The following is a 24,026-nucleotide window of genomic DNA, read 5'->3' as shown; positions in this document are numbered from 1 at the left end:
TCGGACCATGTCAATCCATGTTCGCTTTTGAAAATCCTAGGGCTCAACAACTCTGCGACAAACTCCGCCCCTCAGCCCACATTCTTTTCCTCTTCTTCCTCTCCTTCCGCTGGTCTATGTTTTGATGCGCCGGGTGTAAACCGCGATGGCGCCTGAGGAGCAACCTGCGGCTCCAAGCCTGCCATGGCGATGCGGTTCCGTGGCTGTTATGGGCGTCGTGGGCCTGTTGAGCCGTGGATTCCTGGCTGGCCTCAGCAACCTCGAGGTCAATGGCATGGACAAGTTCCTCCAGCTGCTCGACGAGCGCAAGGACGTCCAGGGACGCCAAAGGGGTTTAGTCACAGGTGAGTTTCGCGCACCGCGACACGGTAGTCCATTGCAGACAAAACAACCCGCTGACGGGAAGCTCTCCCACATCTCCAGTTTCCAACCACGTATCTGTGTATGATGTACGCCCTGACGCTTTTCGCGGTTCATTGCATACCGCCCCTGGACTTTCCAGCTAACTGGCGCATCTGTTCCGCCATTCAGATTGGATGACCCGCTGATATGGGGCTCGCTACCGCTCCGCTACATGTTCAATCCAGACAACCTGCGCTGGAGCCTCGCCAGCCATGATCTCGCATTCCCAAACAAGTACGCACCACCCAGCCACCCCAAGGAACACGCAGGGCACCGCTAACGCCGCACCCACGCCAGGGCGCTCTCCCTCTTCTTCTCCCTTGGCCAAACCCTTCCGTGCCACCGCCTCGCGCACTCTCCCCACGGCGGGCTCTTCCAACCCACCATAACGCAAGCCATCCGCCTCCTGTCCCGCGCCCCCTTCTCCGCGCCGCCACCACCGACCATCCAGCGCCATGACTCCACCGCCGCCGCCCCAGACATCCCCGACCCCTTCACCTCGGCCGCCCTGACCTACACCACAACGGGCGACGACGCGTTCCCCGCGCCGGCGGCCTACGCCTCGCGGCGGCACGGCTGGGTGCACATCTTCCCGGAGGGCAAGGTGCACCAGAAGGAGGACCGCACGATGCGCTACTTCAAGTGGGGCGTCGCGCGGCTCATCCTCGAGAGCGAGCCGCACTGCCCGGACGTGGTGCCCATGTGGGTCGAAGGGCCGCAGCAGGTCATGCACGAGGGCCGCACCTTCCCGCGCTTCCTGCCGCGCCCGGGCAAGACGGTCAGCGTCACCTTTGGCGAGCGCGTCGACGTCGACAGCGTCTTTGGGGACCTGCGCGCGCGCTGGAGGCGGCTGAAGGAGCGCGATGGCGAACAACGACGGGCCGCCGCCGCCGCCGGGGAGGAGGAGGGCAAGGGGGCGCTGGGGGAGGTGGGGTTGGGCGTGCTGAGCGAGGGGCTGAAGTACGGCAGCGAGGCGGTGGAGCTGAGGAAGGAGTGCACGATGCGCATGCGGGAGGAGGTGCTGAAGGTGCGTAGGAGCATGGGCTTGCCGGATGAGGATCCCAAGGCTGGCCTGGTTGAGACGTGGGCGATGGAGGGCGGGAAGAATGAAGGGAAGATGGACGATGACAGCTGGGTGAAGGATACTTGAGCATCTTTCGTTTTTTTTTTTTTTGCCCGGAACCGACGATGATGAATCGCTATCGCGTAGATATGTAGAACGCTTTCCAAGCTGTTAGATCTACCGGAATAAAAGCAGGACATTGGGCATTTGCTCGAATTGGGTTAGATCGTTGCTAGGAAAAAGTTTGCTTCATTATATTCATGATAACCCTATCGACTGTTTTACTCCTGGAAGCAACAGAATGTATCGAGTTTGTGCCCTCAAATTAGCTCTCTGGTTCACATCGACGAACCTGACGACGACAAGCCCTCCCACCTCTCCGAAAGAAAGGATGAGACAGACCGGCCCGGGTTGTCTGCGACTTTGGCTTGTTTTCATCATCGGGCATGTCAAGCCATCCACCTTGCCTCCTCCTCACGCCCTCCACCGCTCAACCAACCACAGCCGCCGCCGCCACTCCTCACCTCCAACTCACACACAAATCCTCTCCCTCCCCCCTCCCTCTCCCTTCTTCTTCTTCATCTTCCCTACCACCCTCCTCCTCCTTCCGCGCCTATCCACCGGCACTCCCGTCCTCATCCACTCCTCACCCTCCATCACCAACAAACCGAACCGAACCGAACCGAACCACCGCCACACCCCTTTGCCTCCCACCCACCCACCCAGGTCAGCCCAGCCCAGCCGTCCACCCACACACACACCCACCCACAACCCCTCCCCCTCCTTCTCCTCCTCCAAAAACCCAAAATCCAACCCCACCACAGCACAACACGCCAGTGACGACGACGACGACGCCAGGCTCCACCGACCACCTCGCAGCCCTTCCTCAACGCGCCTTCTCCGATTGAAAACTACAAATGCGTACAGCGCTGTCACTAGCCGGTTTTTGTTGCCGGCTTCCAGAGCTTGTGGGCGTGTTTTTTTGTCGTCATGGGCGCGGGTGTATGAGGGGTGGCTGCGGGGTGGGTGGGGGTGGGGAGGGGGAATGGAAAGGGTAGGGGGAGGGGGGAGGGGGGAGGAGGAGGAAGGAAGGGAGGGAAGGAAGGAATGTGTGCGGGGTGTGGGTGGGGAGGAGCTGGGGCTGAGTGGTGTCGATTGAGGAGGTTAGGTAAGGAGGGGGGTTAGAGCGGCGGCGGCGGCGGCGGCGGCGGCGGCGGCGGCAGCGGTTTGCGAAGGAGGGGAAAGGAGGGACTAGGGAGGTGCGGCGGTGGGATAAGCAGGAGTCGAGAGTGGGTGAAAGGAAAGAAAAAGATAAAGACGAGCGAGAGGAAGGAGCGAAAAGAAAGCGGTAGAGCAGAAAAGAGAAAAGCGAACAGTAGAGGACCGAGGGCTGACGGTGATAGGACAAGAATAAAAGACGAGGTGGAGGAGGTAACGGGAACAAGACGAAAGAAGGAAACAAAAACGGGACGGGCGAAACTTCAAAAACGACGCTCTACCCTCCTTGCATCTCCCCGCTCCGATCTCTGTTCTTGCTGTCAGTCAGCGCCCCCACCCCTCTGTAGTTGCCGACCGTCTCGCCCAACACGCCCGCAGGCAGCAAAGCACAACCGGGGCAAAACAGCAGAAGGGAGGACTCGTGAAAGCTCGGTGATGTTTGTCGTCACTGCTGAGGCGATGCAAGGAGGAGCAGTCGTCGTCTTTTGTTCGTGCGTCGCCGCATGTTGTTGACTTTCTTTCGTTGTCCGTGGTAAAGCAAAGACAGGTACGAGGCGCGTGGCGATGGAGAGGTAGGACGCGATTTGCGCGAGAAGGTTGTTTCGCCCGCCGTAGACAAAAGCTGCGCAATTGGTCAAAACGAACGTCCGGAAAAAGAAAGACAAGTCCTCCGGAAGTCATAACCGCCAGAGCATCCCTCCTTGGAGCGCTGCAGTTGAACGGCACGGATGCCCTGGTCATAAACAACAGACGACAGAGCTATATCACATATTAAATAATACCTACCACACATCAATGACCTCACAAAGAACGCTACACTTGGCGTAGGGCAGCAATATCCAGGTCCTTCGATCAAGCATTCATCATTCCGGGTATCTCATGCATGCCTGGCCACAAGCTGTTGCCCACTCTTCCACGCTCAAACTTGCCTCAAGCTCAGCAAAAATCCGCACAATACCCACCTCACAACAATACCGCAGTAAACGACTGTTTCCTTAGTCGCAGAGCGAGAAAAAAATAAAATAAAAAGAAAGAGTAACATCCAAGACAAGCCACTATACGAGCATCCAGTGAACTCCCGTGATCGAGATAGAAAAGAACGAACACAGCCATGAACTCCAGAGGTATAACCGCCCATCCATCCATCCCATCATCCATCCGTCCGTAGGTCTCCATCCGACCAATCAGCCAAAAGCAAAAGCAAAAAGTCCCGCCTTTGTTCTCCCTAACCCACGCTCCCGAAACAGGAGGCAAATGCAAAAAAAAAAAGAAGAAGAAGCAAATCGAAATCAAACATCGATTGCTCGCAGCAGCAGCAGCGGCGGCTCATTAGCTCATCAGCTCCTAGGCACCCACGCCGCTGACGCTCTGTTTCCTGCTCGGCGGGCCCGGAAGCTGCCCCGGCAGGATCTGTCTCGGGCCATGCCCGCCGATGCTCGCCTGCCGCCTGGCCGCCAGCCCGGCAGCAGCACCACCGGCGCCGCCGCCGCCGTCGATGCCCATCGTCGTGCCGTCGCCGGGGCCGCCCGCCGCGCCGCCGCCCATGAAGCCGGCGAACATGGAGCTCTGGTCGGGAGGGCCGAAGATGCCGCTGAGGAAGTTTGTCGCGGGGGGGCGCGGCGCGCCCATGCTGGTGGCCATGCCGTCGATGGTGGCGGCCGAGTGCGGCGGCGGGGGGTGGTGGTGGTGCGGGCCGGCGGCGTGGGCATGGGCATGGGCGGGCGGCAGGCCGGTGGAGAAGAGGCCGGCGCCGCGGGTGCCGCCCATGGCGCTCTGCAGCATCTCCTTGATGCGGATGTTGCGGTACTTGCTCTGCATGGAGACGAGGGGGCGGGCGACGAGCGGGGCGGGGCGCGAGCGCGCGACGGCGGCCATGATGGCGTCCTTTTCCTCGTCCGAGTCGATGGGCCCGTGGTTGTCGAAGTCGTCGGCGAGCGGCGCGTTGGCGTCGATGGCGGCGCGCTGCTGCTTGGCCTGGTTCTTCTTCTGGTACTGCGCCAGCAGCATGTCGTACGGCAGGCTGCGGCCCGGCACCGCGCGCTTCGCGCCCATCGAGTGCGACTTGCACGTCAAGCTGCGGGCGCACATGGAGCCGTTCGGCAGCAGCACGCCGCACTGCTTCTCCACGTCGACGGGCCCCTTGGGCTTCGGCACCTTCGCCTTGGGCTCGTCCTTTTTCTTCTTCTTGGCCGGCGCCTTCTCCGCGTCGCCGTCCGCCTTGCGCTTTTTGCTCTTCTTGGCTCCTTCGCCGTCGAGCGCCGCTTTGGAACTCTTGCGCGCGTTCTTCGGCGGTCCGTCGTCGTCGTCTTCGATGCCCTTCTCGCGCCGGATCGCCGCCTCTTTCGCTTCTTTGGCCTCCTTCTTCTTCTTCAGCTTCGCCTGTTTCTTGTCCAAGCACTCCTTGATGTGGTCTTTCGCGGCGGTGCGCAGGACGGGCCGGCGACAGTGGCGGCATTGCACGGTATCGAGCTGGTCGTCCAAGGGGCGGTTCGTCGGGAACGCGGCGGTCGTCTTCTCATCGAGCTGGTTGACGAGCGGGGACGAAGGTGCGGACGGAGGTTCGATCTTCTTTCCGGTCGAGTCTGCGAAAGCAAGGCTGGGGTTAGCTTTGGTTGCGGCGCAGCCGAGGGTGCTTGGTTGCGACGTACCGGTTATCTCGCTTTCCTTCCAGTTGCCTGGCTGCGTCTGTTTGACATTGGACCTTCTGAGCTTGAAGGTCGCGGGCTTCTTCTCCTTGTCGCTGAATATGCCATCGTAGGCGCGGGCGTCGACCAGGCCCTGCCTGGTGCCTGGCGGATCGAAAGTCAGGCCTCAGCTTTCACGGAGGTGACGGTCGGACACGCGACCGGGGTCGAGCGGCGCAACTTACCCTTACGCGCACCGTTGGCCACCATGCTGATGGCTCGAGGAAGCGCTATGAATATGGGGATAGTGAGATAGCAAGAGTTGCTCTGGGCGCATCGAGGCGGAGGCTCCAAGGCTGCGATGAGTTGAGGTCGGCGTGTGGGGGATGCGCTCCGGTCGCAAGGCCAGCCCTAACATTAGCCTCGTTCCATGCAACTCGACACGCGACGTCACGGGCTGCAAACGCCTCGCCTCATTTCCACTCCGTCTTTCATTGAATGCAAACGCGCTCGGCTCGTCGGCTCGAGCGCGGGATCTAATGTACATGCAGCCGCTGAAAGGAGCCTGATCAGCAGCCTTGTGCGTCGGAACCATACCGAAGCCCATTCCTCCTGAAGAAGCACCTAGGATATCCTGCCGGCTCTGGAAAGGTGAAGGGAAATGAAGAGGGAGAATACAGAACATATATGAAATCTTTTCATCAGTGACCCCGCCACGATGTGCACCAGAGCGCCGAGAGCACCATCGCCAAATAGCTAACACCAGCCTTCAGCCTCCCATACTATGCATGAGACATCTCTGAGAAGCCCACCCACATTCAGTCCGCACTGCAACGCCTGTGAGATGCCGCCATGAGAAAACAAAGTAATAATAATAGCAAAAGAAAGGACAAGATGAATAGAAAGCTGCGCTCATATAACCGCTCGATCAATCCCTGGGGGGGAAGGTGGATGAAGCGCCGTCACCTCCGGACCTAATCATGGCATCGGCCAGGGTATAGACGCATCGCAGGAAGCAGTGAAAACAGTTGCAGCCAGGGGATGCCACTTTCAAGCGAAACCGAGCTTCTAGAGAAGCTAGATCAAAATAATAAAACAGGACCCGAGGTGCTCCGAGTAGTGTCGCATCCCGCTCATCAGTCATTCGTACACATGAGCCCAGTCTGCGCACTAGGAGAAGCCGCAAGACAACATGCAGAGTGCGCCATAGCCGTTGTAACTTTTGCAATGTGTCCAGGCATTTTGTCGTTCAGGACAGCGTAAGCTTGATCAGAACATTACTCGTGTGGAAGCTGCAGTATCGCGATTGGAACCGAAATCAACGGGCACCCTTCTTCGCGCGGGAGTTCTTTGCCTTCGTCTTCGGCGGCGGTTGCTGCGAGTGAAGATGCTCCAAGTGATCCAGGGCGTAGGAATTCTCCCACTTGAGACACCAGTACTTGGATGAGTCATTCTCCGTGTAAGTCTTCTTCCTGGTCTGGATACCTGTCGTGTCCTCACCGGCCGTCTTCTGGGCCTGGACCTCGCTGAGGTGATTCTTCCAGTTGACCATGTACTCAATGATCGAGTCCTGCCACATGCCGAGCTCTTTCTTAAGCTTCAACTCACGGTGGCCACGGTCATCCAGCCATTCGTGGATCTTCTGTACGTCTTCAGGGTTGTCGATGTAACCCCATTGCATCGAGTCGGTCAAGTGCACGGGGCCTTCCTCCACATCGCGGCGTTCCTTCTTAGACATGCCAGTGAGTGCCTTGTACTCCCTCTCATCTTCGGAGTTTTCGTGTTCCAGAAGAGGCTTGTCAAGAGGATCCGGTCCCTGGATCCAAAGGCGACCGTTGACGTAGCCATATTCAGCAGTGGAACTGGTAGGAAGGCCACCGAGTGGCATTCCCCATCGCTCGAGCCACCAATAGGTATTGCAGAATCGATCCTTGCCAAGACACCGTAATTGCTGGCACTGGTTCTCTCGGAGTTCCTCGTCGAATTTCTTGATTTCCGCCTCGCAGGTCCTGATAGCATCATTCGTCTTGTCGATTTTCTTCAGCAGCTCGCGATAGGCGTTCCTCTGCTTGGCTCTCTCGGCCTCTTCCTTCTCCTTACGCTCCCTCTCCTTCCGGGTAGTCTCATCTTCGTGTTTCCGCTTGCGGCTGTTGGCGCGGCGGAGGCGGCGGGCGCCCTCCTCGTCTTCCCCGCCTTCATGCTCAGCATGGGTGTCGGGTTCTGTGACACCAGACATGCTGACATCGCCATTGGTTTCAGCAGGGGGCGAGACAGACAAAGTTGCTGGATAATCCATCTTTCTCTTCTGCTCCAGTTGGGCCAGATCTGCCTGGTACTCCTTCCGCTTCTTCTGCTGTTCCATCTTCTGGTTTCGGATTGCGGTCATGTTGACATTGCAGGTCTGCATGTAGGTGCGAACAGCGTCCGTGAAGGTGGCGTACTGTGTTATGATGCCCAGAATGGCAATGCGGAAGTTGATGTCCAGTGTGTTGTACTGAAGGGCGACGGTTTCGGGGTCAGGATCCAAGTCCGAGGGCACAAGGTGAGCAAGGATCTTCTCGCAAACCTCCTTGCGACGAGGATTGAGGGATGCCTGGCGCAGCGCACCAACCAAAATCGACTGCCAACCTCCATCCATGAAGCTGCGTCGCGCCAGGTGATCGATCCAGTCAAATTGGGAAAGCAATTCTGACGCACGGTTAGTCTTCTCGGGCGCAGCCTCTTTCTCCGGCTCCGGCTCAGCCAGTTCTTGAGCTTGCAACTTGCTCAAGCTTGCGCGGGTACGCCTGGCAGGTGGAGTCTCCGAGCGGGCTGGCGTTGGTGACTTGGTATCTTCTTCGGCCTCCTCCTCCTCCTCCTCCTCCTCCGGTTCAATGTCCTGGGAGAACTCGGAAGCCAAATCCGAAAGGACCTTGATGTGGCCCTTTTCATCCACCAGCTGTTTCAAGACAGCACAGTGCATCTCAACAAGAAGCTCACAGCCCGTAGCATCTCCGTGGTAACCAAGCGCTTCAATGAAGTCATCCACGGTGAATGAGTCCAGAATAAAGACTTCGGCATGAACGTTGAGAGTCTGCCAAACGAACAAGAGATCTCCTACAGACTTCATCTCAATGCCGAGCGGCTCCGCTGGAGGCTCGGCGCCTTCAGGGACATCATCGGACAAGAATTTGAGCGCCGGTCGCTGGAGTCCGTTACGTTTAGGCTGGATGAGAAGATCCTCTATGGGGTACTTGATGGGAGCCGGCCGCGGCGGGGCGTGAGCGGGTGGCGGCCGGGAGGGAATGGTGATTTGATGCTGAGGTGGGCCGTATTGACCATTCATCGGGATGGGTGGAGTACCGTTGGGGCCTAGAGGTTGCTGGAACGGAGGTGGAGCTGGAACGCCGGGTCCTGGTCTGAACACGCCAGTGGCGGGTGGGGGTGGAGGGAACATGGTTTGTTGAAAAGCGACGGTCTGTGGAGGCTGGCGCTGGAGTTCATTACCTGGGCCCCGGTAGTAATTGAAGAAAGTTGTGTTTTCGTTCTTCATGACGTTTCTCTTGGCTTCTGCAATTCCTTGTGCGGTCAAAGCGTATGGGACCTTTTCGGGTAGCTTAAACTGCTGGACAAGCTCCGGTTTCACTTGCCACGGCGCACCCTTGTAGTTCTCGCTGTGGGCGATGTTTCTGATAAAGCTTCGCAAGATTGACCTCGAGTACGTTCTGCGATCCCTTGACAGCCGTTTGCTATCCAGAAGCATATCATTGGACTGGCCATCCTCGTGCTGCACGGTGACAAAGTAACGGGACAGTGGCGGCTGGTGCAGTGTCGGGTGGCTCCTTATGTCTACGGACGGCGAAAACGTGATCTTATCGCGAATGACACCGGGCTGGCGCTTGTCCGCACTCTCGTCGATCTGAGCAATGACATGCTCACCGGGATAGTAGTCGTCCTTCAAATCGGCGTGGACGCGAGTCACCAGCTCCTCGAGGCGGGGAATTGTCGAATGGTGAACCTTCCGGCATACTTGAAACCGCAAAGGTCCGGGAAATATACTCCTGATTTCACGAGCATCTTCGTCCTGTGTCTGGTCAGCTTGCGCGACAAGCCGAAAGCACTAGGTATGCCCACCTCTGCCTCTAACGCGTCAAAGAAGGAAAGGTTGCCTTGGCCAGTAATTTGGTTCGTGAATTGCTTCTGCGCGGGGTCAGTGGCGGTCGCGGCGATGGTACGAGAGCTCTGCGAAGCTCACCTTGCGATAAAAGTCCAACCTGACGTGTGTTAGCATGGTCCGCCTACGTCACGCCGAAGGAAAAAAAGTGCGGGCGGCCTACCTGTTCGTGTACTTGTCATACTCGGTGAATATCTCGCCTGTAGCCTTGATCATCCAGACCTGCGCGTAGAGTCAGTTTCCCTCTCTGTGCAGCCGTGTCCCGCCCGTATACGCACCGTGGTATTTTCGTCGCGGATGTTTGGGTCCGGCACCGAGGGCACCGGGGCCCTTTTGTAGAAGACCTGGGCCAATTAAGTGTCTCGCTGCGCGCAAATAGAGGGGACAGAAGCCTACCATGTCGGCGGCAAGCTGAAGGCGGCCACCCACGGCAGGAACAGCGGGTTCTCAAGCAGTCGGCAGCGCGTCTCAGCCCTACGAGTGGCCGCAATGCGGACTTGAGCTCGGCGGTGGCAGATGGGAGCGGTCCAGGACGCAGAAAGTATGCGTGAGACCAATGGGGGATGGTGTTGCGACCCCGGCGACGACAAAGACAGGCGGAGCGCGCGGAGCGCGGTGGGGCGAGCGTGTATCGCGGCGACGTCGGCGAAGTCGATAAATTGACGTTTTGGGAACGCGTAGTCGAGCACCCGACGCGTGGGAGCATGCAGCAGGCCGGGCTCTGGCGGTGGCGCGACGTGGGGTGGTGGCGTTGTGGGTGTCGAGCGTAAGGGAGGAGTGGGGAGGAGAGGAAAGAGTTTGGATTTGCAGCGGGTTGGGTGAGCAGCAGAAAGGTAGGTCTGCGCGGCGGAGAGAGTTAAGGACCGGGAAGGCTTGGCGGCATGCTGCAGTGCACGCGCGCTAGACCTGCCAGATGTGCGAAAGCATACCCACCAGCACCTGCCCTTCCGCTGCCCCCGGCAAACCACCCACCCCGCCCCGCTGCACCCCTCGTGTTTGGGCTCGTTCGAACCGGCGCCGGCTGCGGATTCGAGCCGCGCCCTGCTTTTGCGCCCCGGGCCGACGTGGCAGCGCGACCGGTCCGCCTGAAGATCAGCTCCCCCTACTCGATTTTCCCCGAGAGCAACCGAGTGCGTGCTTCGTCACCAAGCCCCGGCTGCAGATGCTGGCCAGCCTGCCAGCTGCTTCCAACACGCCTCACTGTCCACGAATCCCCCGATCCAACCGGCCCGTGCTCGGCTTGGTACTTCAGCCGCATCTGCAGCCAAGTGCAGTCCGGTGACACACCCATCACTGCGCCCATATCTTCCTCGCCGCCAGCATCTGGTCCCGAACGGCAGCTGCCAGGTCATTTCAGACACGCTGAGTCCCAGCAAACGTCCTGCGTCAGCACTGGTAGCTCTGGCACTGCAGACTTTTTTTGAAGCCTGATACTGTGCCCCCTTCCGTGGCATCAATCGTCGGGCGAGGGATCGTCCGCTTCGATTGCAGGCGGTGGGCGCGGAACCACCCCGGTCCCCCATCCGATGTGCCAGCATTTTTCAGACTTCAATTCAAGTACAACAAGCGTGAAGTATACGTCCACCACATGCTAATCACGTCCGTCCTTTGAGCAAGTGATGAACCGGGCTTGGGGGATACTGCTCCAAAGCACACACTCCCCTCTTCCATACCAGATGGTCCAAGCTCTCCCAGGGACTACATTGACTTGCGTTCTGATTTCAAGCTTCGTTGAATCTAAGCTCTTCTCCCCTCTTGATATCTTCAGTTTTCATCTCATTCTTCAGATGTATCACATCTCAGTTATAACAGCTTATCGTGAAAGGATTGAGCGGAACATTAAGACAATATATGCCTTATTGGCCTCGGGTTGTCCTACTCTGTACTTTCAGACCGTGGCTCCGGATTTAATTTTTTCGTAAGTAATTCCGCGTGATGACAAGAGCACTTTAATCGTCTGTTTCAGCGCAGTTGCTCATTTACTGAACCATGGCATTGGTATAGCAGACCGCTTTCGGCTATGCCTTTGATAAGTTCCTTACTGACAGTTGTCATTATGCGAGGCCGGATCCACAAATGATTATTTGCCGAAAAGCACTTAGGGGTTAGTTGATATTGGAACAATCGCTTATCCGGAAAGTCCACCTCATCTTGTGACTGTACAGACCTCTTAACGAAACCCTGCCTTCTGCCGGGTCTGTGTCTGATCTTCGTAGTAGCACTTTTGTGCATCAGCCGGTGCAGTCAAGAACCGCTGGTTGGACATATGGAACCTAAAAAATAGACTTGATAACTAGTCCTATGTCTCGGAAAAGAGTTTATCATTGAATTTATCCAAACCCACACTTTGAAACCTAGCACGTGCCTGTTGCCTTTACTTCCGCAAACGGTTCCGCTCTTTTCCCGCGGAACATCCCTTCCTCTAACCACTCCTACATGTAATAATGCTTGGGCTTAACAATAATGTATTCTTTGTCCAGACCATGATCTACTCAGAATCCACCAGATGCATCAAAGTATCCTCACCTACATATGGACCTCTATCCACATCTGCTTAAACAAACGTATGCACGGGTACGTATGTTCATTGCCACAATTGTTAACTAGGGTAACAGGTTCAACAGTCCTTGGTTCCTCAACTCATCTATGTCGCCTTAGCTGCCTTAGAAGTTTTTACGCTGTGTGATAAATCTTCAGCCTTTTTTTTTATTCTTTGATAGGTTTGACAACGCGTTTGTCATTTCATGAGACAAGGTGCCCGTCCACTCGAGAAAACCGTAGTACTGAGTCAATGTCGTGCTCGTCTGGAGGCTAGGAATTAACGCAAAGAGCCATGACTTCCAAACCCCAAAGATTGTTTGAGCTCTCGACGAAAATTTGGGGGGTGCACATTACTTACGCCGAGCCGTAAATCCAACAATCTAACCAAATTTTGAAGAAACGCATTACCTCTTCAAGTGAGGAGAGCAATTCCGGTTGCAGTATAGTTCATCCGGCGGACTGGAACAGCTGAAGAACCTCACCCGTCACTGCGCACTCCCACAGCCAACACCACCGAACCTATCCCACGCGTGAGCTTCCCGGAAAGAAAAGAAAGGCATCCAGGTCCTCACGATCACCAGTGCTGGAAGTCACACAGACACGCCATCACGGCCGGTGCCCCACAGCGACGTGCGTCGCGCTCGTGATCACGGACGCCACTTCCATCACTCGACCAAAAAGAAAAGAAAAAAACGCCGTTTGTTTCTTTCGCCAAAAAGGCCGCATAGGCAGGAAGGCCGGACCGACTTCAGTCACAATAAACCTCACAGGAAACAAAACCTCCTACACACGTACGTATCCCCCCCTTCTGCCAAGGGCGGCTGCGGCGCCGGCTGCGGCCAGCTTCTACTCACGCCCAAAAAAAAGCCATTATACCTAACTCACGAATGCCCGGGTCGTGCCGGTGCCCCAACTCGCCTAGATAGCCCAACCCCCGCCATCCAACCGTCAGACGTCGCTTGCTAAGCGCCCGCCGCCCGAGACCCGCGTCCTCCACCCTCTCCGGATAAAACGAGGCGACCACGAAAAAGCATAAGCAAGGCAAGCGACAAACAACGAGCTCGAGAAGAGGAGGAGAGAGAGGGAGAGAGAGAGACACGCAAGGCACCAGCGAAAGGCAACAACCCCTAATCACAAAGCTCGAGCAAAAAAACATGGAGGGGGAAGAAAATGGGGGAAACGAACAAATCGGCTCTCCGCCCTCGCACCGCGCGCGCCGGGGGGCGGACGTGTGTATGTATGTACGTCACAACCCCGTCCGTCCACCCGTCCATCCGTCCGATCCGATCCACATGCGAACGAGCGGGGAGGGGGAGGGGGAGGGGGCAGGCAGGCAGGCAGAGGGATCAAAACAGGGCTGAGCGAGCGAGCGAGCGAGCGAGCGAGTCCAGCCCATTAAGCCCAGTCCAGTCCAGTCCAGTGCAGTCAAGTCCCCCCTCCCCCCCTCCCCCCGTCAGCCTGCAGTCCCAAGCCAGCGGGCCGACCCCTCTCACCCGCCGGCATCAGCACCTAGCGGGAGGCCTTGCGTTTCCGCGCCCGCCGCTCGCCTGCATGCTGCATGCTTTTTGCATTTGCCGTGCAGTATCTCGCAGCGAGAACAGGCTCGCCGGGGGGTGGGGGGGAGGGGGGAAGAGGGTTGGGTCGTTGGCCGTTGAGCGTTTGGAGGAGCCCGGTACGCCCGCCCCGGATGGATTATTACCAGTCAGCTAAGCAGAGCAAGCCTCATGCGGGACGCGCCGCGCGGCAACGTCGGGCGCTTAGACGAGGACACCTGTTTGCAGTTCCTTCCTTGTCGTCTCTCTCTTTCTTTCTTGGTGGAGCGGGAAGGATTTTGTTTACTTATAAAGTGGGGTGAACTGTCCCCCTTCTGTCTTTGCGCTACAAGTTTTCCTTTTTTTCATTCTTACCACACGGTTGATCCGGGCTGCTCTCCAGAAACTTGACCACTCCCCTGGTTACAGGCATGGCCCACGGTTACCTTCACTTGCCGATTCGAGATACCACACGACGATGCGATCTAGGAGTCACAAGCCACATCATGATCAACACACCCGCAAATCAAGAAAGAGTGAGGAGAAGGATATGAGCTTATCAGTCCTTTTTTTGGTGGGGAGGGAGGGGGCACTCTCGACCTGATCCCATCACCTAGCGACCTCGAATAAAACGATCGGTAGGTTTCGATTGCCATCTCTTCTCACGAGGTCATGTATACGTTCAGGAAGCCGACCCAGCTGCCGAAGACGCCAACGGCACAGTACGAGCTCGTGAACATCAGGGGAAGGAACTCGAAGCGTGCGCCGAAAACGAGCTGGTGCACAAGCGACGTGTACGCGATCAGTGGAATGGCCACCGCGATGTACAGCAGCGCGAAGCGGTCCAGAAGGAAGAACCGCGGTTGTGGGGAACTGTGTGATCGGATCAGGCCATTGTCAGTGAAAAGAGTCACGAGGGGGGGCTTGATAATGAGGTGCATGAAAAGGAAAATGAGTCCAGGTGGAACAATCCGGAAGATGACACCTTAGGTAATAGGGGGGGACCGAATGGGGCGACTATGAGAGCATTCAAAAGAGATGAGGAAATGAGAGTGGGTGGGAGATACGTACGCAGGCGCCAACCGGTCAAACGCCAAAAGCAATGCTACCAGCCAGAAGATGGTGTACAAGATCTTGATGGGAAATTCCATGGCGGTAAAGAGCAGGGGAAACAGGCTCACGTGGCCGGCAACGGCGAGAGGGCGGAACGCTCCGAGATACCGGCGGTCCTTAAGCGCGATAAGGCTGAACGGGATGATGACCGTCAAGATGGCCTTCTCGTGCACGTGCCATCCGAACAGGAAGGAAGCGTACCCACAAAGCGTTACAGCGCCGATGAAGATCTCCCATGTCGGTTTTAGGAATAGCTTGATGAGCGGAATGATCTGGAAGAGCAGGGTCAGGGCGAAGGTTGCCTGTTTGGGCACCTCCGGCAGAACGGCGAACTGTGTGTCTCCGACGAAGCCTCTAGTCAGGCTCGTTGCCGCCGACCGGTCAACCGGCAGATTAAGGTACGGCGCCAGGTACAGCAGAACCCTGTCCACGAACGAGTATATCGCCCAGACGTTGGGGGCCCAGTACGCGTGGGTCAAGCCACGATCCCACGGGAAGAGACGGCTCAGCAACTGCGGCAGCTGGTTCCAGTACACAAACGGGCCAAAGGCGGCGGCGAAGATGGCAACGATGCCGACGCCCAGCTTCACACAGTTGAGGAACTGGATGCGGAAGATGGACTGCGGGCTCAGGCAGTAGACGCGGAGCAGGTACACGAAATACGCCGGCGCAACGTACAGATACAGGTGCTTGAAGCACAGCAGGGCCGCGAAGAGGTAGCCGCTGAGCAACAAGGTCGACTGCCGGCGGGCCAGGACCATGGACAGGACCAGGATGCCGAACAGGAAACCGTTGTACTGGAAATGAATGTGGTCAATGATCAGCAGGGCGGGCGACAGCAGGACCGAAAGAGCGGCGGCGTGGGCAAGTCTTGTCGAGTTTGCCGTCTGGACGTATCTGTCACGCGTCAGGCTGGGGCAAGATTGCAGGAGCTGGCAGCGTACAGGTGCAGAGCATAGACCAGGACCAGCTCGGTGACGATCACGGTGGCGCGGTGGAAGTAAACGGTCTGCCAGGTGTCGTAGCCAAGCGCCTTGACGTCGAGCAGGCCGGGCTCGACCAGGCGGGCGGCCTGAGACAGCGCATATTCAAAGTAGGCAAAGAAAGGCGGGTAGTCGAGGGTCCATTCCGAGGTGTTCTCCATTCCGGCCGTCAGCACCGCGCGGTCTCAGGCGGCGACGCACTCACCTCGTAGTACCAGTCGCGGACGGGCAGCGAGTGGGTGAGGGCCAGCCAGTTGCGGTGGACCTCGAAGTCGGTGGATTTGCTGGGCATCACGCATGCAGGTCAGCACTGTTGCCCGGCGGCGCGGCTCGAGCACTTGCATGACGAGATTGGGGTCTCAGCGGGCGGCAGCGGGCTCAGACACGCAAGAATGCGCGCATGAAGACGACTTACTACGCAGGGAGCAGCAGCAGCTTGAGCGCGGTGGCGGCGAGGCCGCACTGGGCCAGCGACGGGTGCGACGGGTGCAGGGCGGCGGCCATGCTTGGCACACGTGAAGAGGAGGAGGCGGATCTGGCGTGGGCGGGGGTGCGCGTCGTCGTATAGGGGCCGCTATTTGGACGGTTGATGAGGATTCGCGCGGCCGGGACCCTGCTGGCCGCGTCGGGCTAGCGCAAGGTACAGTCTCCTCCACCACACTCGGCGCCCGCAGCGCAATCTCAGCGCGCGGCCTGTGCGGCTGTCTCGTGCGCCTCGCTAAGAATGTTTGGGTAGGGCGGCGCTGGCTCATTTCGCTGCTGGCCGCACGCCGCCTCCCCTGGGCAGCCCTGCCACTGTGCTACGCGCATCCGCACGCCGAGGTCGCCGCCCGCAGCCCGCAGCCCGCAGCCCGCATCGCCTCCTCGCGCCCTCTCGCGCCCTCTCGCGCCCCTCTCGCGCCCTCTCACGACCGCGCCGCCGCTCCTTGCTCGCCGCTTCCCTTCGTTGCTGGGGCCGTGCCACGCCCGCCGCATTCGCCAGCGCCCGCCCGGCCACATTCCTTCCGCCGACGCACACCCTGCGCCGGCGCCGACAAAACCCCAAGGACGGCGCGTGCGCACCCTTCACATAACCACGCCTCCAGCGCTGCGTCTCCGCAAAAGGGGCTCCGCGAGACCACACCGCTGACTCGCCTTCCCTGCCCGCCCAAGGCCTTCACCTCCCTCCGCGCTCTGGTGTGCCCGCGGCGCTGCCTCTGCGCCTTCGCTTCCACCTCGCCCTCCCACGCGTACGTCGGCTCCTGCGCGCAGATCCAATATCACCACGCCCGCTCACCTCGAAGACAGGGCGACCCCCAGCCTGCGCAATTCGCCTCGAGCCCCGCTCCGACCAGCGTGCTGTCCTGCCGCCGCCTTTCCCCAATTCTTCCTACCCTAATAATTCCCTAGTCCGGTACGCAACGCACCGGACGCTCTAATACAACACGACGGCTGTCCTATCTACCAGTGCGCGGGACGCTTTTGTCCTGCCACCGCACCTGCTCGCCATGCAACCTGCAGACTCCACCCCCGCGGGCCCCGGCGCTGCCCGAATGAGCTCCTTCTCAAAAACCTCGATGAACGGCGACTCGACTGGCTTCTCGCACGGAGCGTTCCATTCGAATCAGCCCTCCATCACCGGCTACGGCGATCGACACCCTCAGAGGAACCTGCCCAGCATCTCCACCGGCAGACTAGGCGGCCTCAACCAGACCGGCGCAGACATGCAGACTCCTGGCACCGCCTTCGACATGAACTTCACCCCGCTGCTGCCCTCGCAGCTGCTGCTGGGCTCGCCCTTCCAGCCCGGCTCGCCCAACGCCTTCGGCTCGCCCCAGTTCCAGAGCTTCTCCAGCTTCCAGAACGGCGCCCCCCAGCAGCACCAGCAGCAGCCCCAGATGGGCAGCCCCATCCAGGCCCCCATGTCGCCCCAGCTCTACCAGAGCATGATGTCGCCCACCGGCATCAACACGCCGTCCTTCTTCGCCGGCCCGCAGTCGCCGACCGGAGCCTTCCCCAGCCTCGCCAACCAGGCCCTGGGCGGTCTGGGTTCGCAGATGCACATGGCCCCCGGCCTCGTCTCGGGCACGAGCAGGACCGTGTACCTGGGCAACATCCCCCCGGAGACGACCGCGGAGGAGATTTTGGGACACGTGAGGAGCGGCCAGATCGAGTCGGTCAGGCTCCTGCCCGACAAGAACTGCGCCTTCATCTCCTTCCTCGACAGCAGCTCTGCCACCCACTTCCACTCTGATGCAATCTTGAAAAAGTTGTCAATCAGGGGCCAGGACATCAAGATCGGCTGGGGCAAGCCTTCGCAGGTCCCCACCTCGGTCGCTCTGGCCGTCCAGCAGTCGGGTGCCTCGAGGAACGTGTACCTGGGGAATCTGTCCGAGGATGTCACCGAGGAGGAGCTCCGCGAGGATCTGGGCAAGTTTGGTCCCATCGACACCGTCAAGATTGTGAGGGAGAAGGCGATTGGTTTCGTCCATTTTCTGTCCATCGGAAACGCCATCAAGGCCGTCGCCCAGCTTCCGCAGGAGCCCAAGTGGGCGGCGCCGCGTCGCGTCTACTACGGCAAGGACCGTTGTGCCTACGTCTCGAAGACGCAGCAGCAGAACGCGGCGCAGTACCTTGGCATTGCCCCGGGCTACGCCCACGTCCTCAACGGCGCCGATCGGGACCTGATTTCGAATGCTCTGGCTCAGCAATCCGTCGCTGCAGCCGCTGTTGCGACATCCGCTGGCGGTGCCAACAACTTGGGGAACAGGACCGTCTATCTTGGCAACATCCATCCTGAGACGACCATCGAGGAAATCTGCAACGTTGTCAGGGGCGGTCTCCTGCACCACATCCGTTACATCCCCGACAAGCACATTTGCTTCGTTACTTTCATCGACCCCACTTCCGCCGCTTCTTTCTATGCTCTCAGCCAGCTTCAGGGTCTGATGATCCACAACCGCCGCCTGAAGATTGGCTGGGGCAAGCACTCGGGAGCCCTGCCACCCGCGATTGCGCTGGCCGTCAGCGGCGGCGCTTCTCGAAACGTCTACATCGGAAACCTCGACGAATCCTGGACGGAGGAGCGTCTCCGCCAAGACTTTTCCGAGTACGGCGAGATCGAATTGGTCAACACGCTGCGCGAGAAGAGCTGCGCCTTTGTGAACTTCACGAACATCGCCAATGCCATCAAGGCCATCGAGGCCGTGCGTCAGAAGGAGGAGTACAAGCGTTTCAAGGTCAACTTCGGCAAGGACCGCTGCGGCAACCCCCCTCGTCAGCTGCAGAACATGCAGAACCAGCAGAGCCAGCAGAACGGCGAGTTGCAATCACCGTCGCCACTCAATGGCATGTCGCAGCCGAACAGGAGCCAAAACTCCATCTCCCCTACTGGAAACGGCAACCCCGGCGTGCAGGCTCCGACCCCCGCCAACATCCTCTACCAGAGCCAGAACAACCCGCTCATCTTGTACCTGCAGGCCCAGCAAACACAGCAGCAGCAGCCCCAGCAGCAGCAGCAGCAGCAGCAGCAGTACCAACAGCAGCAGTCGAGCCTGGACCCTTTCCCGAGCGCCCAGCAGCAGCAGCAGCAGCAATCGCAGCAGAGCTCGCAACAGAGCCAGTTCCCTAGCCCCCAGGCTGCCTTCTATGCCGCGGATAACGCGAACGCTGCCCCGGCGCACACGTCGCACCATGGTCCGAGCAGCTCTTTCAGCTTGACGAATGGATCCGGACCTGCGTCCAACTCTGGGCCGGGCTCCACGACGATTGGTGGCCTGCTTGCGCCTTCCAACCTCGGCAGGAGCGCTCAGCACGCCCGTGCTGTTAGCTTGCCTGTGTTCTCGCAGGGCCCCTTCGGTCAGCCGTCGAGCGCCACGAGCCAGGGTCAGAGCCAGAACTTTGGCAGCTTGGCTAGCGGGCTGGGTGGCTTCGGCGCCGGCAACGGCTTCGGTCTCGCCATCCAGGGCGAGGGCCACGGCGGCCTTCCTGGCTGGGCTGAGGAGGAGGCTGGTGCAAACTAAGCGCTCCGAATCTACGGATAGATGGCATCATTGGTCATTTGACCACTTCAGAGATCTCCTTTTCAATTTGCTTCGTTTCTTTCTGTTTGTTGTGATCTGGTCACATTTGCATGCCATCTTGCGCTTCTTTTGTCGATACTTGAGGTCATTTGACACTTCTCTTTTTTTCCCCGAGTTTTTGAATCCGACGCACGCACTGTACTCCATTGTATTATTGAAACTTTTCTTGGTGGATGCGGGTTATTTGCGTGTCATGACATTCGCTATTGCTATTCTTCTGATTGATTTACGTAGCTATCACCCCCCTCGCATACCCCTCATACCCTTAATACTACCCTTCAACCGATCGCGAGCAACCTCATTCGCTTCATTCTTATCTTGTTCTTCTCTTTATCTGTTCTCCAGTTTGAATAGGGAGTGGGGGCGGAGTGCGTTAAGATTGACAACATTCGGCGGCGGACAAAACGACTGAGAATGATTCCCCCTTTTTTTTGCGATTCCTTCTGGCAAAGATTCCCCCCCCCGGTTGGGTTTTGATACCACACTACCATGGCATTCGATTCGCTGAGGCACTTCTCCCCTTTGACAATTACTTCTTTCAACGGTTCCAAGTAGCGACGCCACGCAGCTGGCGAGGGAGGAGCGAGGAGCGAGGAGCAAAATGACAACAGGGCGGAGCTTTCATACCCCTCCGGCCGAATCGACGATGTTAGGGCTTAATGAGAAGGGGATACCAAGGGAGAGAGACGGAAAAGGTAGCAATTCAAGATTGAACACGAGAACGATGAGCCGTCCGGCCGTGGCTGGCGAGTGGACATGGCAAAGCCCTGAAACAGTGGTATGTTCCTGGCTTCGTTGGTTGGAATGTGCTCATCGCTCTGTCATCTTTTCCCTTCTCGTTTCTCTCTCGTATTCCTTTTTGGGAAGGAAAAGGGAAGAGCGAGGGCAAGAGGCAGAAGCAGATATAATAAGAAAACGCAAGAAAAATACAGACCAAGATCGTAATGTGGGAAATTAATGTCTTTTCTTACTTTTGGTTTTTTCGTTGATGAAGATAATGTAATGCGCGGAAGGGCGGGTCGCGGAGGACAGCGAGGTCATGTTGAACAGTGTGCTACTATGTACCACGGCCGCTCCATAATAAATGTCTAGATCGAAGACACTGTGTATGAAAGGGTTGTGTTGTGTTGGTTTCGGTGAAAGTGCGTTCGTGTAGGAGCAAAAGATCTCTAGATACTCTTGCGACTCTGAGAACACTTTGCCATTTCCGACTACGTTCCCCGACTGCCAACACGCCACATCCCCGACGACCAGGAAATATTGAAAGATCTCTGAATGTGCGAAAGCGCTCGCTTGCCCAGCTTCTCGGGCCCTTGGCTTCCGAAGCAGGAAGAGCCATTGGAGGACCACTACCTTCACGACTACCTGGCGACTCCCAATCACCCCCCACACCAAAGAAGGCCCTGATCGTTCCTTCTTCGAATGGCCGCGCGGTAGCTAGATTCGGTAGATCAGGGTCCTGCACATGCAGCTGGTCGCGTGCGCACCCGCGCCCACACAAGCTATAAATCTCGACGCTTCCTGCTTTCCCCCAAACCTTTCATCTTCGCCCACCCTCAGACATTCTTTTGCGAACAATCCTACCTCCAACTCCAGACACAATGGCTTCCCAGACGGTGACAGAGAGGATCCCGAACGAAATCATGCGGATGATTCTGGAGAGGCTGGAGGACTGGCAGGACATCTTGTCTCAATGCCTCGTCTCCAAGAGATTCCACGACATCGCCCGCCCACTCCTCTTCAGGGACATCTCGATTGGGTACTACTCAATAATTCCACTCACGAAGATTTTCTTCGCGCAGCCGAATCTGGCTAAGGAAGTGCAGGTCTTGACGGTTCAGATTACGGAAATGGGCCTCCACAACAACTACGAGCGCTACTGCGCAAGCATCGATGCCACCGAGGAACAAGAAAAGTTCCTTTCCGAGAACCCAGAGGGTAGCTTCAAGCGAAGCGCGTTCGAACACTTGAGCAAGAAGGTTGACCCCGCTTTCAAGATGTTCTGGCTCGCGCAGTTCCCGGACTGTCAGCACGACGTCTACCTTGCGCTGCTTCTGACCTTCCTTCCAAATGTCGAGGAGCTCTCATTCAGGTTTAACAGTCGCCCCGGCTCCGCAGAGTCTTTCTTGCAGCTCGCTTTCAGGACCGTCGCAGAGAAGTCGGAGTCGAAGGGCATGTTGGGTAAGCTCAAGAAGCTCAACATCGACCACACACGCGCTGCAAGCACTCCATCTTCTCTTGTTCCTTTGTTGGCTACGCCGAGCCTCGAGGAGATCAACATGCGAAGCCTACAAGCTCTGATCATACCGCTGGGCACCGGCTTCATCGCGCCCAACGTGACGAGGGTCCGTCTGGATGTCACGGCTTTCAACATCCCAGTCGCCAGCGCGCCCGTTGTCGCCGCAATCATCCATGCCTGCCCTCGCCTGGCTAGCTTCGGTGTTGGATACTTTGGCCTGGAGGACAACTTTGACAGCTGGCTCGACACGGTGTGCCTTGCCATCCGCGAACGTGAAGGGACGCTGGAGACGTTCAGCCTGGGCACTACCGTCAACGACACGGCCCAGAAGCCTGCTCGCTTCGATTCGCTGACCGGCTTTGCCAAACTGAAGAACCTCCAGGTCCCGGAGCATCTGCTGCTCGGATACCCGCCCAGTGGCGATGCGGTCAAGTCCCTCGCCAGCCTTCTGCCGTCCGGACTCGAGACTCTCTCACTGACGAACTGCACCCACGAGGAGCTGGAGCCTGTCATCTCCATCGTTGAGACCGGATACAAGCGACTGCCGATACTGGAACGGGTGCTGGTCGACTTTGGCACGGTTGCCGACACGCATGATGACACGGTGGAAGAGCTTGATGGAGCTTTGATCGAGCTGGCGGAATGGTATGAAGACAAGATGGGTGTCGCGTTTTCATGGAAGATGAAAACGGGCGATACTGATGCTGCCGACGTGGCTTTGGACCAGCTCTTGGAGGAGAATGCCTAGGCCCAGCTCCACCATACCTTGAACTCTTCCGCCATTGGCGATTCTTGACGAGAGCTTGGACTCGTTCTGGTTCAAGCCTTACCAACTCTTGATGGCAGTTTGAGTTTTTTTTCTTGAGCATTTGGGTCCTCCTTCAAGGTTGAACCTTGCTCAACTGGTCTTTTGATAATTCAACTTTCAACCCTAGCGATACCACCTCATCACAATCCCCTTTGAGTTTTGTTTTCCATCAGCATCCCGGTAACGGTCTTCCCAATCAGCCCTAATATTCCTGCTTTTCCGGACAATCTTCATTTTCGCTCAGCCCATCAGCACCGGTTTCCTTCAATCAGCCCTAATATTCCTAGCTTCCTGAACAACTTTTCCAACATTCGACTTTCCTTCAATCAGCCCTAATATTCCTGGCTTCCTGAACAGGTTTTCCGACATTCGGCTTTCCTTCATCAACTTTCCTGCGGCGGATATCTAACTGACTTTCAAGGCCTGCTAACGTGGAGCTTCCTTTGGTGGAGAGGAAGGAATACGCTCGGGCACTCGGGCTTTCAATGGCTTTCTCATTCTGGCTTCGGGCGATGGCAGGCTTCAGACGATAGCGGTGCTCAAGCGATGGCGGCTTTCTTTCATACAGGCTTCTCGAGTCTTTCTTTCATCTGAGCTTTGAAGGCGGCTTTGCTTCATTCTGGCTCATCTTTTTCTACAGGCTGACAGCCGTCAAGGAGATCTCTCATCATGGACGGGCGGGAGGGCCGCAGACAGCTCAGACAGGAATGAGAGCCTTCTCCTTCATAAAACAGTGATTCTGCCCATGATCGTGAACCACAGATGCTTCTTCTCATCGGCATGCGCCACAAGGTGCGCGCGCGCCTGAGAAAGATCTTTCTTTCCAGGCGCCAACACATCCGCTCTCCGCTCTCCTCTCTCCTCTCTCTCCAGCCGCCTCGCTCGAGCACTGCATCACCTACCTCCAGCGTACCTACGTCAACCCCGCATTAACGAAGCCAGCTACATACCCACACCTACAGCTTCCATCAACGCCACCCCATCCGCGCCGTCGTACCCCATATATACCATCCTCCTCCTCCTCCTCCTCCTCCTCCTCGTCGAACCTTATTCCCGACCGCCGCCGTCGAGCCCTGCGCCGCTCGCGCCGAACCGCCCCGCGCGCGAAACATGTCGCTCTGGCCTTGTCATGTGTTATTATCCCCGGCGGGGAGGGGGGCCGTTGACGCGACAACGACCGACGCCGTCGCGCCGTCTGAGCGGGCATAGTGCGTGCGTGCGTGCATGTGCGTGCGTGCGCGACACGCTTCGGGCACCGCCGCATTTGTTTTTTTTTTTTGGAGGAAAAG

General features: G+C 57.9%; 6 protein-coding genes across 6 annotated transcripts; 3 read left to right on the top strand and 3 right to left on the bottom strand.

The window, feature by feature from the left end:
• Positions 1 to 145: 145 nt before the first annotated feature.
• BKCO1_13000131 (tafazzin protein) lies at positions 146 to 1,552 on the top strand (the record flags this gene model as incomplete). The annotated part of the gene is made up of 3 exons (XM_020270853.1): positions 146 to 442; positions 503 to 636; positions 700 to 1,552. The coding sequence occupies 3 exons, from the start codon at positions 146 to 148 to the stop codon at positions 1,550 to 1,552; spliced, it is 1,284 nt and encodes a 427-aa protein (XP_020132361.1).
• Positions 1,553 to 4,027: 2,475 nt separating this feature from the next.
• BKCO1_13000130 (saga complex component) lies at positions 4,028 to 5,577 on the bottom strand (the record flags this gene model as incomplete). Its single annotated transcript, XM_020270852.1, has 3 exons — positions 4,028 to 5,265; positions 5,332 to 5,472; positions 5,553 to 5,577. The coding sequence occupies 3 exons, from the start codon at positions 5,575 to 5,577 to the stop codon at positions 4,028 to 4,030; spliced, it is 1,404 nt and encodes a 467-aa protein (XP_020132360.1).
• A 1,048-nt stretch (positions 5,578 to 6,625) lies between these two features.
• On the bottom strand, positions 6,626 to 9,859 carry BKCO1_13000129 (ddt domain protein; the record flags this gene model as incomplete). The annotated part of the gene is made up of 6 exons (XM_020270850.1): positions 6,626 to 9,370; positions 9,421 to 9,486; positions 9,542 to 9,560; positions 9,624 to 9,682; positions 9,739 to 9,804; positions 9,857 to 9,859. The coding sequence occupies 6 exons, from the start codon at positions 9,857 to 9,859 to the stop codon at positions 6,626 to 6,628; spliced, it is 2,958 nt and encodes a 985-aa protein (XP_020132462.1).
• Positions 9,860 to 14,195: 4,336 nt separating this feature from the next.
• Positions 14,196 to 16,133, bottom strand: BKCO1_13000128 (dolichyl pyrophosphate glc1man9 c2 alpha-glucosyltransferase; the record flags this gene model as incomplete). Its single annotated transcript, XM_020270849.1, has 5 exons — positions 14,196 to 14,406; positions 14,605 to 15,543; positions 15,591 to 15,784; positions 15,835 to 15,913; positions 16,045 to 16,133. 5 exons carry the CDS (start codon positions 16,131 to 16,133, stop codon positions 14,196 to 14,198), a joined length of 1,512 nt encoding a protein of 503 aa, XP_020132463.1.
• A 983-nt stretch (positions 16,134 to 17,116) lies between these two features.
• Positions 17,117 to 19,630, top strand: BKCO1_13000127 (differentiation regulator; the record flags this gene model as incomplete). Its single annotated transcript, XM_020270848.1, has 1 exon — positions 17,117 to 19,630. The coding sequence occupies one exon, from the start codon at positions 17,117 to 17,119 to the stop codon at positions 19,628 to 19,630; it is 2,514 nt and encodes an 837-aa protein (XP_020132454.1).
• A 1,661-nt stretch (positions 19,631 to 21,291) lies between these two features.
• Positions 21,292 to 22,677, top strand: BKCO1_13000126 (uncharacterized protein; the record flags this gene model as incomplete). Its single annotated transcript, XM_020270847.1, has 1 exon — positions 21,292 to 22,677. One exon carries the CDS (start codon positions 21,292 to 21,294, stop codon positions 22,675 to 22,677), a length of 1,386 nt encoding a protein of 461 aa, XP_020132455.1.
• Between the last annotated feature and the right edge of the window lie 1,349 nt (positions 22,678 to 24,026).

The sequence above is a fragment of the Diplodia corticola genome (assembly GCF_001883845.1).
Source record: "Diplodia corticola strain CBS 112549 chromosome Unknown scaffold13, whole genome shotgun sequence".
Classification (NCBI taxonomy): Eukaryota; Fungi; Ascomycota; class Dothideomycetes; order Botryosphaeriales; family Botryosphaeriaceae; genus Diplodia; species Diplodia corticola.
Note: the sequence above shows the minus strand (reverse complement) of the source record. Positions and strands in the feature narration are given on the sequence as shown.